Raw genomic sequence first — 14736 nt, 5'->3', positions numbered from 1 at the left:
TAATCCCATTGAAAACTTGAGGTCAATCATCAAGAGACGGCGGACAAACGAAAACCTTCTGACTAAATGCAAGCAGTGATTGAGCAGAATGGACGCTATCAGTCAGGATTTGGTCCAGAAGTTGATTGAGAGCAGCCAGGGAGAAATGTCCTGAAGAAGAGGAGTCAACACTGTAGATACTGACCTGCTGCATGAACTCATTCTGTCATTAAAAGCTTTTCTGGATGTGATGCAACATCTGACATGAAAACCAGAGGGCAGCAGATCAGAATATTTGTGTCATTCTCAATACTTTTGGCCATGAGTATACATAATTACAGGGTTGTTTAAACTTTGAACTCTAATATAATCTCTTAACAGGGTTAAATTATCACTTGGAGCTTTACTGTTAACCCTATTCACACATATCCAGTGTCTGACGCTGCAGGAACTGATGTCCTTTAAGACAGTTTGATTATTTTACTGACCCAGGTTCAGTGTTTGGCTGATTGTCTGAGCTGCAGTAAAAACAGATCAACAGTTTTACGGCATCCCTACAGAGTTTAGATCCTCAGCGTTGTTCCCTGGACTATAGATCTGCACAACAAGACGGAGGTTGTTCTGAACGACTTGACCAAAATAACTTTTAAACTTGAAATTTAGATTTTATTAAAATTTGTTCTGCATCAACATCAAGCATGTAGGATTTCACTCTAGGATTTGTTTCCATGACCTTAACTTAGACCGATTTATTTTGTTCACACAAGTATAAACAAAAATAAATTTTGTTAACAGCTCTCTAAACAATTTCAAGTGCAGCCTTGAAAAACAGTAAAAAATATATAACAGTAATGTAAACATATGAATGTATATTTACAGTTCTAACATCTCAGTTTGTTTTAAACCTCTGAACATTAGCTGCAGCTCTGCAGCTCTGCGTAGACGTTTGCCATCATCTCTAGTTTCTCAATATATGAATTTAGTTCCATTTTGAGTAAGTAAAATCTAGCAGATCTAGAATAAAGTGCTTATAATCCCATCCATATTGCTAGGAATTGAAGCAGGTACCTGATAAAGCAGAGGGATAAAAAAGGCTCTGCTCTCCCTGCTGAAGGTTCCCTATGAATGCAGGAGGGAACAGATTTCCTCAGGAAACCTAGTTTATCAGAACACCGATCAAAGAGCAGGCTTTCACCGAGTCAATGGTGTTCCAACGCGTTGGTTGTTGGCTTTTACATGCAGCTGACTGGGCGCGTCTTTACCTTTTGAATGCTCCCACACTAACATACGCGCCCTCACAGTCTCCTTTGCTGATATTCAGCAGCTTTGCCTTCCGGTCAGCAGTTGGGCATCAAAAACTTTCAAGTGGATTGATTGTGGGAGAAATGAAAGTTTCCTCTCAATCTTACCTCTGTCCTCCATAAATTTGTAGAGATGCTGGAGGAAGTTCTCCTTCTCCTCGGGGTCTGCCTCCTCCTCAGGCTAAATGGACAGAAGGTCAGAGAACAAGGCGGGTCATTAGACTTTCACTTCATGTCAACAAGCAGCACCAGAAAGCTGCTGGAAGCTGACACCCCACCGGTGTAAAAAAAAACGCTCGGCATACAGACTGAATGATTAGCTTTTCCTTGATCATTTCTATTCCTTTGTTTCTTTTTTAGAGATAATAAAGATGATTTTTTTAGGTCATCCGGAGGGCAACGTCTCTCCATGGAGCTCTGAACTGAACCAGTTATTAACTATTGTTATTAATGTGTTGCTGTCGTGATACTTTTGTCTTTAACTTTAGAACTTGATAAAGGATCGTTGCCACAGTAATGATTCCTGTTCTGTTCGGATGATAGATGCCAATTCAGAGCCCAGTGGGGAGAAAGTCACGTCTGAATGTCCTAAATAATCTCTGAAATCATCATTTTAACCTTAGTAACAAATCACCAACCATTTAGTTTGCAGAGTGTTTTTTAAGGCGTATGATGCGTCAGTCTTACGCAGGTCTACCTGGACTAAAGTTTTAGTCAGATAAATCGTTACATAACATATAAGTATATAAATATTTTGCATTTAAGATTTAAAAAAATAAAAAAAATCTGTCAATCTGCTCTATCAGAACTCAAGTGGAAAAGTTTTTGTTTCACCTGGTTTAATTTCTTAAAAAGTTTTCTTCAAAGACCCTTTGGCTATCCGATTATTAATCGAAAAACAATAATTGAAAGATTAATTGATTTGCAAAATAAACATTAGTTGCATCCCTAAACTGAAACACGAACATGTAAGTGAAACCCAGAATGATCTCAAAACTATCTGAATATGAAGGAAGGCAGAAAACCCACGGAAAAGAAGTTTATCAGGATTTAGGAGCTAATCCTGCTTAGTTGGTGCAGCTGGTTGGTCCTTAGTGAAGCTCTGTCCTTCATGCTGCCCTTCATATAAAATGGAAACATCCATACAGATGTCCTCCATGACCTTCAGAAACAGACAGGACTCTCCCCTCCAAACGATCCCAGCAGAAGGATCCTAGATTTAGATTTACTGGCCCGTTTGTCGCCTGGGGAAACTTTACCTCCTCTTTTATGTGCCTCTTTCTCTTCTCATCTTCAGCGTCTTCCTCCTCCTCCTCTGCCTCGCTATCCTTGTCATCTTTGTCATCCTCACTAGAGGAGTCTAGAATCTGACTCATGTCCATCTTCCAAACGTCTGGAACCTCCCGGCTCCTTAGAAACATCTGGGCTTCTTTAATACCTGCAAGACATGGAGAGGGGTTGAGTGGAAGAGGTGGAGACGAGCAGCGTGGGTGAGGAACAGGAAAACAAAGATTATCTCACCTTTCCTCTTGGAAAAATCGGACTTGGAAATGCTCATGGTGTTAACGACGTGGGCGTGTCTCCTCCCCACGGTGTAACTGCACGATGAGGACAGAAGGAGTCAGAAAGCGACTGGTGGGATATTTATGCGAACATGTTCAGAGAAACCATTGAAATGATTTGATCACAGAATCAACTTTCAGATGAAGCATGCACTGCAATACAGTCATGACCAACAAACTTGATTTTATTGGCACCAAATGCAACAATAAACGCAAAACATTTCAACAATCCAACGCCTCCAACCAAGAGGCAAATTCTACTGGAACTCCATTTTTAACAGAATCCACCGGAGCAAGTCACGCTCACCGCCTCATCAGTATTTCTTCATAACATCTAATTCTTTATAACATCTATCCAAAAAATAAGGAAATAGCTTAAAATCTCGAGGTCAATCCAAATTGTTGCTTCTGCACTACTGAACCTAAAATAACAAAAAATTTATCTAAAATCTTAAAGCCTTTCCAACTTTATACGCCCCTCAAATGCGCTTATCCTGTTTTTACAAATCTACTTCCTGTCTTTTTATATACTTGAAATTACAGTAATATGAATGTCTTTTCTTCTGTAAATATTGTATATCTTTTCCTGTATATTATGTATATATAATCTTTAAAATAAAAGCATGCATTGCAAAACCTGGACAGAGGACGAGGAAAAGGTTTAATCAAATAGGTAAATCCTTCCTTAATTACAGCAGCTCATTAACCTGATCTCCCAATGGGATGAAGGAAGATTTTTTTATCAGATATTATGTTCTTAAAGTAAGATAATGGACATTTTTTCTTATTCTAAAATGTTTTCATGTATCAAAACAAGAGAAAATGCACTGATTTAAAGAACAAATGTTGCTGTGTAGAAACAGAAGCCAGTGGTTCTGTGTTTCCGATGGAACAACATGTGATGGCTGCTTGTGAACAGGACCAGATACATCTTTACATAAATAAATCAATGAAAAAAACTTACAATTTGCCATCACAGAAGGACCTGACCAGACACTGGTCCTTCTTCACCACCAGCTCCTCGTTACAACTGGGGGACAACACCTGCAGGAGGATCAGAATCTGCTTAACGGTTTTAATCACACATGGAACATCACTTGGAAAAATGAGAAAACATAAGCAGATAAAAATGGGAGGAGGAGAAAAATTCAGGAACCATTAAGGGAAAGAGTAAAAGTGCTTAGAACCAGAAAGTGTTCATCTGTTTACCAGAGCCATGAACCACTGATCAGAGTCCTCCACATTCTCTATGCTGCAGATCTGTCCCCGCAGCTCATCGTTCAGCCTCTTCTTGTCATCTTCCTCTTCCTCGCTGGATGAAGTGTCGTTCTCCTCATCAGCCCTGAAGTAGACATGAGAAAGAAGAACCTGAGTTTACATCCTGCAGGAACTGAAGCACAGTCTAATCAGGAAAAGTCCAGCGAATGCCTGATGTGCAAATAATCCTCGGCATACGTTGGAAAAGTTAAGGGTACATTTTGTATGAGTTATGAGCGCGCTGAAGTACGCTGAAGCACTCTGGCACACGTGGACATATGCTGAGTACGTCAAGAAGCATGCTGAAAATTTCCCAACGTATGCCAGCATATGCCATATGTGCGGCATAAGTTACAGTCAGATTATCTGGTGGTTGACAAACGTTAAGTGTCAGTTACTCATAAGTTGTGGCGTCTAGCTCATCTAAAACCTGTGAGTAACTTCATCCCCATCATAGGGTGAGCCAGAAGGTGAGTGATGGATCCTCCCTGCGTTCACGCCCACCACCAACACACTTCCTAGCAGACATGACGCTCAATCTGCTGACCCCAAAAACTTTCTTCCTTTTTATTTATTCGGTTTTTGTTGGGCGGGCAAACAAAGATACTGCCGTGGTGTTATACATAAGTTCGGCTGTCGTTGGACATCAGTTCTGGACTCGTTATGATTACTCTCTGTATTCGCCCAATATGAAAACGATCCATAGAAAGTTCAGCGTATGCTAATATTTAAGCAGATTCTGGGACATCGGGCATATCTGGATAAATCGGTACGGTGTGACATTAGAAAACTAAAAATGAGTGCAGCTGTAAGAGACATTTATTATAATAAAAAAAGGCAAACTGTGGATTAAAATGGCCATAAACTGAGCAGAAAAGGCTGTTATCCTACAGCTTCAGCCACCCCCCCGCCCGCCTGCTGGAACAGTTTAAGGTACTTCCACTGAGGATCATCAGAACTCCCTGGAGTGTAAACTACAGCAGCCTCCCCTCCTTCCAGCTTCTCCAACATAAACAATCACCATTATTCCTCTCTGGGATCTTCTCTTTCCTATCCTAAATGCTCTGAATCTACAAAATGCTCCTTCAATCATATGGATCACCTGAAGGTATCCCCTAGTGCCACCTTACCTGAGTCAGTCTCACCAACACACAGTGACCCGGAGCAACGTTTAAGACAAATCCATGTCCGACAGGAGGAAGAAAGAAAAGAGCAACTCTCGGACTGAACCACAACGACTCGACACTTCAAGCTACAACAACAATAGAGATGCTCAGAAAATGTCCACACCAGAGGAGCACCACCCGCCTCTTCACTTATAACTTCTGGGATGTTATATATGATAAATCATGGGTCTTCAACGTTTTTCAGGACAAGAACCCCAAACTGATGGCGAGATGGAGCGGGGACCCCCTAATTATATATATTGGATGAAATGGTGTATTATCAAACTGGTCCTATAGTCACTCTATTACAGATGGAGTAATGTAACTAAAGTAATCCTTCCCTGGGATTATTAAAGTATTTCTGATTCCTGGTTGATGGGACAGGTGTTGTGAATGAAACGGTGCCCAGGTTTGAAAGAGCTCCTGTGTGTCGCTAAATGTGAGCATTGATGACTGAAAGACATTCTGCCTCCATTTATCTGTTTACTACAGTGTGTTTAATTCATGCTTATTTGTATTTAAAGAATTTCCAATTGGTGGAAAAATTGCAGGGGGGAATATTAAAAAAAGAGTGTTATCAACCAAAACTTTCGCGACCCCCATGCAGTACCTCCGTGGACCCCCTAGGGGTCACGGACCCCCTGTTGAAGACCTTCGCCCTAAATCATGGACCAAGAAAAAAAATTATTTAAGTTTGCCATATGCTTCAAAAACACCAAAAAGTAATTGAATAGTTCTTTTCTACATAACTAAAGGGATAAATGGGTACTGACTATGGGTATGCAGGTCTGACAGGGTATGCTCATCTGACAGAACACCAGTGGTATGCTGGAGGTCTGGCGCTCTGCATATGTTAGTGGGATCATAATCCCGATGAACAGAGGATGTAAATAAAGCAAAGCTGCTCTCTAGTTTGAAGCTACAGAACAGAGCAGATAAACAACCAGATCACTAAAGCAGCAAAAATTGACAGCCGTTTGACCCAGCGGCCAAATTTCAGTACTTGAAACGCCTTCAGCGTGAACGCAGCATCCAATGGACACAAATGAGACCCAGCTCCCTGCGACCCTGACGGACAGACCTCAGATATTTTCAGGGAACAGAAGTAGAGCGGGGAAACTGAAGCCAAAGAGATGAAGCAAATGCAGGAAACTTTAAATCTGGCCTGATGAGCCACCAAACTAAGAATAATTCTATGCAATACAGTTCTATGCTCCTGCTAAGGTCTATACAGCCGCCTTCATACCTAGAACCTGAGCAGGTCACTCACTGGGTCGTGGTTCTGCTCCGACTAAAGCCATTACATTACCGGGTGAGGTGGTGTTCATGAGAAACGTTTACAGTGACAGGTTGCCTAGCAACAGTTCTGACTCCTGTCATTATTTGATATCATCCACAACAACAGCATCCCTGAAACAGGCTGGAAGCATTTTATCAAGCAAAGGGGCAGACGTCTAACGATGGCTGGAAACCAGTCAGACCTGGAAGAGGAAGAACGCAGAGAAACAGGCTGTCCTCTCACTGTGAATCAAGCTGAAACTGCTGGATTTTGCTAACCAGACATCATTTCCAGCTTAAATTCTTCTTTGAAGGTTGGTGGATCAGTTAAAGCCACTTGGTTTACATCACTGCCATCCATATTAGGTACATCCAGTTAAGTCTGAAAACAGCTGACCTGCTAATTTACTGGGACTTAATTGGTACAATGTTCTTTGATTTCCTTCAACTTGCAGAGCGAGTTCACTGGTTTTATTCATTTTTTCTGTATCAGCAATTAATAGATAAACTAAAACCCATAGAACTATAATTGGAGACGGAACTATGTAGAAAAAACAACCTTTCTGAGGTTTATCTAACGCATCGGCTCAGGTGCATCACAGCAGATATGAACAGGAGGCGGTGAAACCACAGCAGCAGACTTCTCCCCGCAGCGAGCGGGTAATGGTGAGCTAGCAAACATGTAGCCGGTTGGTTGGTTAGTAACTGGTCAGGAAGCATCAGTTCAGTGTTTTGGACTTGGCAGAGAAACCAAACCAGTGACAGTCTGATAAAAGAATCATCCTCAGGTGCTCAGCAGGCATCAGAGCCCTGCTACAGATGATAAAGGAGGATGAAAACCACTGATAACTCATTATTAAATGCTTCACACTACATCCACACATAGATGCAGGAGAGCTAGACTGTAGCCACCGCTCCCATGGGGCATGCCGACAGAGGCCAGACAGCTGTACCTCATTACAGCACATACCCATGGGGCCAAATGATACCGGCTCAGTTAGTCTGGTCTCTAGAAGCCCTACAGAACAAACATGGAATATTCTATATTGAAAAATCTACATTCCACTTCCTTTTTACAGACACCTGCAGGTTAGGGTTCATTCAGCTTCCCTCAATAGAAGGACCCGTAACCAGCTAAAGCTTTATCTCTCCTGACAGACGTCCTGTTGGCCTTTTAGCAGAGCCGTCTGTCCAGAGACGTGACGCTGATCTGCCTTAAAGCTTCAAACCATTTTCTGCAGACTGGCCTGCCCCCGCCCACCCCCCCCCCGATCCTGACGACTCCTGTAGTTTAAGCAAGTTTTTATGTTCAAGTTGTTCCTGTTCAAACATTCCTGTGACTGGCAGCGGATTGGTCAGACAGCCAAGAGAAATTGGTGACATCATATGATGTCATCAGCACATAAAGCGAAACCATTTCTCAGCATCATCACTCCTCGTCCACCACATGCAGCCACAGGATGAACGCCCCCCCCCCCCCCCATCCACAGCTGGAGCTCTTCTTCAGGAACAAAACCTCCAGGAAACAGAAAACCTTCAACTGAGGCTTCCACCTTCATCCTTTCTGGTTTTTAAAGTCACATCTTCTGAGGAAAGATGAGCAGCTAGAGGGAAGCAAGGTCTTCCTTTCCATCCTCATCTCACTGAGGTTGTTAATACCTGGTCTGATAGCCTCTATCTTCTAACCAAGCAAACTAAGAGCAAACACTCACACAGCCTGGGATGAACGCCGTCCTCCTCGGTTGGATTTTTTGCCGATGACCGGGGTGCCGAAATGCTCCGGGTTGGTCAGCGGCAGCTGGTCCAGCGTCTGGGTGAAAACGTTGCAACATTTAGGAGTCATTCAGACTCTGGTTAGAAGCTCAGCTTCGTCTGGAGGAAACTCACCTCACTCTCTGCAAAATGTCGCTCACCCTTCAGACACAGGGATGTCCGACGAAGGGTTTTCTCATCACCGTCGTCAAAAACTGAAAGACAGAAGAGTCAACATGTTGGGGGCGGGACCTTTCAGCAGCAAATCGACAGTAATGGACACTAGAGGAGTCGGCAGCAAACGAAAGTTGACAGCAAACTCTTGCTTTGCTGCCTCTGCCCTGCTAGAGAGCGGCTGGTGTTTAGAGCAGAGCTAATAATAAATATGTAAATATCTTGCTAAACATCTAAAGCTAACGCTCCGAGGAAGATGGCGTTTTCCTGCTGCCTAGTCTGGTTTGATACTGAGCTCTGTGTTATTTTACAGACACACAATTGCGCTTCTAGAGTCTAATGACTTTCAGTAAACTTTAGCTTCCAAAGATTCTAATCATTTTAGGAAACAAACATTTGAGGCTAATGCTAGCCTGCTCCATAAGATCTTTCAGAGGAACATAAATGTTCTTCTACAGCAACAGAGCAAATCCAAGGCGAAACGTTCCCGCCGGATTTACTCCCAGACCCACAGCTGCAGGATTTGGTTGATTGTTAAAATCGAAGATGACATCAGACGTGTTTAGCAACAGGCTAAACATTAAACATAGTTAAAGGCAGATGATTTAGATATCGTACCACAATTGCAGAAAACAACTCGTGAAGTTGGAGCAGCTAGAAGAGCGAGGGGCACGAGAACGCTGGGACACTATTCCCACCTGGATCTCCGCTCTTTTTGGCCCTCAGGTCCCTCCGTTGCCGGACTAAACTCGCCCCCACTTCCTCACCGCCTCGGCCGTATCTAGACCCACAGCTAGTTCATGGTTCTCTAGTGTAGTGGCGTGGAACATAACATAGCACAGACCACGCTTCAATACTGAGCATAAATGAAAAATGTCTGCATCAAGCTCACTGCGACACACTGCTGCAGGAGGACAACCAGCCCTTTTAATGTCTTTATTTCAAACCAGATACATTTCATTCTGATGAAGGGAAAGCTTTGCATGTAAACACAGCTACCGTCTGCTGTGACTGACAGTGGATTAGTCAGACAGCCAAGAGAAATAGTGACATCATATGATGTCATCAGCCCATAAAGCGAAACCATTTCTCAGCATCATCACTCCTGCTCCACATGCAGCCACACTGTCAGCAGCTTTATGTTACATTTAGTCTGCTGGTACTCTATAGATGTTTTAATGCCGTTTGCAAGCGACAAACGGCAAAGACCTACTGCTGTAACCATAGCAACCACCTACAGGCAATAAAGAACACAAATGTCTGTGTTTTTAACCATATTTAAACAGGCGAGGTGCTGGAACGCTTCGACAGCGCTCCCACACCCTAGCTAACGTGAAACGATTAACCTACTGCTACGGCTGAATTATCCCTTTAAAATAGCTTTTATAAAACAGAAATTAAATTAAAAAAAGGAGAACCATTAGAAGTTTTTTAAAAATAAACATCGGTCCAGTTTTAGTAATTGGACAGGTGCTGATAATTGATTAATGATTAATGTCAGATGCTTGCTGGTCAGAGCATAGAGCATGGAATCCAGAGGTTCTGAGTTCAAGTCCCACTCCTACAGACTGCCACTCTGGGTTTCTGAGCAAGACCCTTAACTCCACCCTGCTCCCTGGGTGCTCCACGCCTGCTGCTCTTCAAGGGGAGGGGTTAAATGCAGAGAGGGAATTTCTCCAACCTGAGATCAATAAAGTTTGATTATTATTCGATTATTATTATTATTACATGCATGCATGTCCTTTACATGCTCATCTAGTTGTGTAGAAATAAGTCTTCAACTGGAAAAGCTGCCAACCTTACGCATCTTTATGTATTAAATAACAGACTTAAAGAGGATTAATGAAGACGTTAGCATCCTGCCTCTGTACTTTTCTAACAGCTTAATGTCAGAAATCTGATCAGTGCTCCTTAAAAAGACAAAAAAAAACTTCCCCTTATTAACATTTTCTAAGGGATAATGCACAAAATGCAGCCAACAGCTAGAAAGCACTGTAGAAAAATGCTCAACTACAGATTAAGCCAGAATGGGTTTTTTTTGGTTGTCTTTTAACAACCTGTCAGCATAGCCGCCTTAGGAAAGCCATGCATCAGGAAATTAGCATCTAGCAGGCAGCAGGCATTACTGGATGACCGACTCCACTTCAGCAGCTTTCAACTTATTTTTCTCAAAACAAAAGCCTTTTAGGCACTGATGTGAACCCATATAAGCCTTTTAGGCACTGATGTGAACCCATATAAGCCTTTTAGGCACTGATGTGAACCCATATAAGCCTTTTAGGCACTGATGTGAACCCATATAGCCTTTTAGGCACTGATGTGAACCCATATAAGCCTTTCCCACTGGCTGAAAAAAACGGTTTAAACCTGTGAACAATGGGCTTTTAGTGGCAGTGGGAACAGATGCGTGTCTACCCGGGTCAAATGACCCAGCAAGCGACCCGTGTTAAAGATCTCCTTGGAAATCTGGAAATACCACAGCCGGGTTGATTCGCTAATTTACGTGATACCATTGAACCTAACATAGAGACGTCAACACGCCGCGCCAGTCGCTTCTGATCTAACGAGCAGAACCGACTCTGTTTCCATTGGATAAACATGGAGCAGCTCTGGTGAGACGGATTCAGACGGATAATAGAGAGAAACAATAAAGCACACCGACTACGCCCTGGCTTCCTGACATGTTGCTCCATTGTTTACTTTCCTGATTTCTGTCACACTGGTGACATCATCAGCGCTAACCTAGTGGTGTCACCAGACAGCTGCAGGAGGGCAGTGGCCATACTTAATTAGCCAATGGGAAGGGAGCTACATGCTGATTGTTAGCGGGTCAACCATGTTTGAAAAATATGCGTTGAGCTGCTATTTTCAGTGGGAAAGAGGCTTCAGAGATCCGTCCCCCTGACCTCCAGTTCTAAGGTCCCTGAGCATCATAACATCTGTAAGCCTATAATGGAGATTGGTCTTCACATAAAGCATTTGATTTTCATCAATCTGAGCAGATTATCTCTCCAGCACCTCCTCAGGCCACCAAACTGACTGAGATTCCCCGCCATCACTCACCTACGGTGTAGAGGCTGGCGTCCGTCAGCTTACTGATGACGGCTTCGCTGCTCAAACCCTCATTGGTCTTCACCTCCACAGTGGAGCCCACCTGAACACAGAACACGTCTTCAATCTACAGTCATGCAGTTAAACAATCGACCTTTGATGGACTGGCAGTGGATTGGTCAGACAGCCAAGAGAAATTGGTGACATCATATGATGTCATCAGCACATAAAGCGAAACCATTTCTCAGCATCATCACTCCTCATCCACATGCAGCCACAGGGTGGCAATCCACCAGAAAACATTTAGGTTTTCCTGTAGAACAGGAGCTGAAAGTACAGTTCAGGATTATTGGGCTGATCAGAAACATTCAGCAGAGTTCATGTTCTTCACGCCGCGCTGATTCTTAACAGAGCTTCTATATTTAAAAACGTTCAGAAAGAAAAAGAATCGACTTCCTGTGTGTCAGAGAGGCTTACCCTCAGAGGCCCTTTGACCTGGTCGTCCTGCACCACCTGGGACGTGCTTTCACCTTTCAGGGTCACCTGGGGGCAGAGAGGAAGGACAGAAGGAGGTCAACAGTTTCTTCTCACTTTGCTTTGCCAGGAAATAAAAGATGAGGGTTATCTGCTAGCTCGCAGGAGCCTGATGTTTCTCTGCTGCCTTTAAAAATACTAATAAAGGAAACTTATTTATTGTTGTTTTCTTTAACTTGATTTATAGTTGTGAGAAATGTGAGATTTTTTGATCGTTTACTTTAGGTTTCACTGCTGTTCCAAGCAAAAGAAGAAATATGAGATAATTTCTAAATTTCCTACAGAAACTGTTTCCAAACTGGTTTGGAACCAGTGAGCTGCTCTATGAACAGTTTGGTTTATCGAATCCATCAGAGGAAAAATCCCTCATATTCTGTCCCATGTGTTCAAACCAAACCATTTAACAGAGGAACGTTCCGCCCAGTTAGAGCAGCTTAAAGGTTAACATCAGATAGACGTTAATATTTCACTGAAAGGGAATATGATGCTAATTCTAAGCTGTATTCATCAGTTTTAACAGTTTTCTGTTTAGATAAACTTAAATCAAACTAGGCTTCAACTAAGGATTACTTTCATTTTTTCAATGAATAATTAATAATTGAATAGCCTAAGATTCTTTAAAGAAGATTTTTTTTTTTACAGAATTAAACCAGGTGAAACTAAAACTTTCCACTCCGGGAGTTCTGGATAGAGCAGATTGATAGACAAAAGCTCTTTTTTTCTCATCTTAATGCAAAATACGTACATATTTCTTTTACAAACTTGTTATAATTACTGCTTTAAATGGGTTTTCTCTGTCAGCTAAAGGCAGGTTTTAAAGTCTCTATATTCCAGTTAACGATTAAACGATTATTAAATTAGTTGACATTGTTTCAATAATCAATTCAATTAATCCAATTAGTTGCATCAGCCCTAAATCAAACACTTAATAAATGGCGATGTTTGCATGGAGCCAAACACAGGATCTCCGTTTGTAAAAGTGAATCTGCTTTGACTGACAGCAGTTAGCAGTAGATGAGCATAAATCCTGAGCTCTGCAGACATGCAGAGCTTTGGGTTCTTTTTTAACTGGTGACCAACAGAAACATCTAACTGACACCCTGCAACCAACTAGTAAGCAGCTGGAGCCGTACCCCACCTATACAGATATGTGAGGGCTAACCCAGTCCGAGTCTGCTGGTTTGCTTCGGTTCATCACAACTGAACGGCTACCAGTAAAACGCACTCCTTTAAAAATGAATCATTGTCAGCATGTTGAGCTCAGAGGCAAAGCTAAATAAATCAATGTTCCTTCCAGCTTCAGGGACCAGAAGATAAACGCTGCTATTAGCCACTCTATTTAACTATGATCTATAAGGAGTTCAGCAACAAGAGCAGCACCAGGACCAACTTTAATCCCTTCTGATCAGTCACTCCGCTGTTTAGGACATTTTAAACATTTCTATGCTCTTTCAGATTAACTTCTCTACTTTCTAACAGAGGAATCCAAACATTGGCCACGTTAGGGGTCATTTATCCTTTTATGGAACCAGACATTGAGAGCAGCAGAAAAAGTAAAGGGACGTTTCACATCAATGTCTTAAAACAAGTAAGTTCACATTGATTTTCTATAAAACTCTGGCCTAGATTATTTCATCTTTCAAGAAAACAAACCAGCATCACATGGTGAAACCAAATCTGATTCAAGAACCGTGTCCCGTTTAAAGAAGAGGGATCCAGGAAGCAGAAACGTTCCTCGTTAATCTTTGAACATTGTGTTTTATCTGCAAGAAAGTCAAACCACCGAGGATTGACGAGTCAGAGCGATGTCAGATCTAATATTAACTCCTTTTTAATTTTTCACTACCATACCATACCAACTTTATTTATGAAGCACTTTATGCACCGGACAGGACCAAAGTGCTGTACACAATCATAAAATAAAATAAAATTATAAAATAGAGAAAAACGAGTGTAAAATACATATTAGTATACAAAGAGAATAAAACAAAGTAAAACCTCTCAAATTGTGCCAAAAGCCAAGGAAAAAAGATGAGTCTTAAGAAGGGACTTAAAAACAGCGAGAGAAGAGGCGTGTCTTCTGCTCAGAGGCAGATCGTTCCACAGCTTAGGAGCTGCCACAGAAAAAGCACGGTCTCCTCTGAGCTGCATTTAGTCTTTGGGACCCTCAGAAGCAACTGATCAGCTGACCTGAGGGATGGGAGGGGTGTAAGAATGCAACAGCTCAGACAGATAAGAAGGGGCAAGGCCATTAAGAGTTTTAAAAACAAATAAAAGAATTTCCACTCATATCCAGACCTTCAAAAATGATTCAAACCCAATTTTCCAGACATTAAGAGAGAACGAGACCTGGATAAAATGGCTAAAAGCTGCTCAGTAAGAAGAAAACAAATTCATTTTGAATTTGGAGATTCTTCCACCACATTATTCAGTAAAGCTCCTGTCACACCTTGCTGATTTAGCCAGCGTCTGCCTGACATCCCAAACATTTCTATAACGCTGGCATACGCTGAACTTTCTATGAATCATTTCAATATTGGGCGTATACATAAAGGATTCATAACCAGTTCCGAACTGATGTCCAACCACAGCCTAACTTCTGCGTAACACATGACAGCATAATGCCCAGGAAGTGATGCATAGTGTCCTGAGGGGCGCAGAGAAAGATGTATTTTATCGCGG

General features: G+C 42.1%; 1 protein-coding gene across 1 annotated transcript in view; it reads right to left on the bottom strand.

Annotated features, from left to right (window-relative positions):
• Positions 1-14736, bottom strand: part of arid4a (AT-rich interaction domain 4A) — a gene marked incomplete at its 5' end in the record, with an annotated part of 29057 nt that overhangs the window by 12434 nt on the left and 1887 nt on the right. Inside the window, 10 exons of the mRNA XM_015392535.1 lie at positions 1048-1098; positions 1389-1461; positions 2540-2718; positions 2802-2878; positions 3807-3886; positions 4052-4184; positions 8256-8353; positions 8431-8510; positions 11533-11623; positions 11998-12063. Coding sequence (XP_015248021.1) covers positions 1048-1098; positions 1389-1461; positions 2540-2718; positions 2802-2878; positions 3807-3886; positions 4052-4184; positions 8256-8353; positions 8431-8510; positions 11533-11623; positions 11998-12063 — 928 coding nt within the window. The remainder of the gene's footprint in view (positions 1-1047; positions 1099-1388; positions 1462-2539; positions 2719-2801; positions 2879-3806; positions 3887-4051; positions 4185-8255; positions 8354-8430; positions 8511-11532; positions 11624-11997; positions 12064-14736) is intronic.

Source organism: Cyprinodon variegatus, unplaced genomic scaffold, assembly GCF_000732505.1.
Source record: "Cyprinodon variegatus isolate N-32 unplaced genomic scaffold, C_variegatus-1.0 Scaffold595, whole genome shotgun sequence".
Lineage (NCBI taxonomy): Eukaryota > Metazoa > Chordata > Actinopteri > Cyprinodontiformes > Cyprinodontidae > Cyprinodon > Cyprinodon variegatus.
Note: the sequence above shows the minus strand (reverse complement) of the source record. Positions and strands in the feature narration are given on the sequence as shown.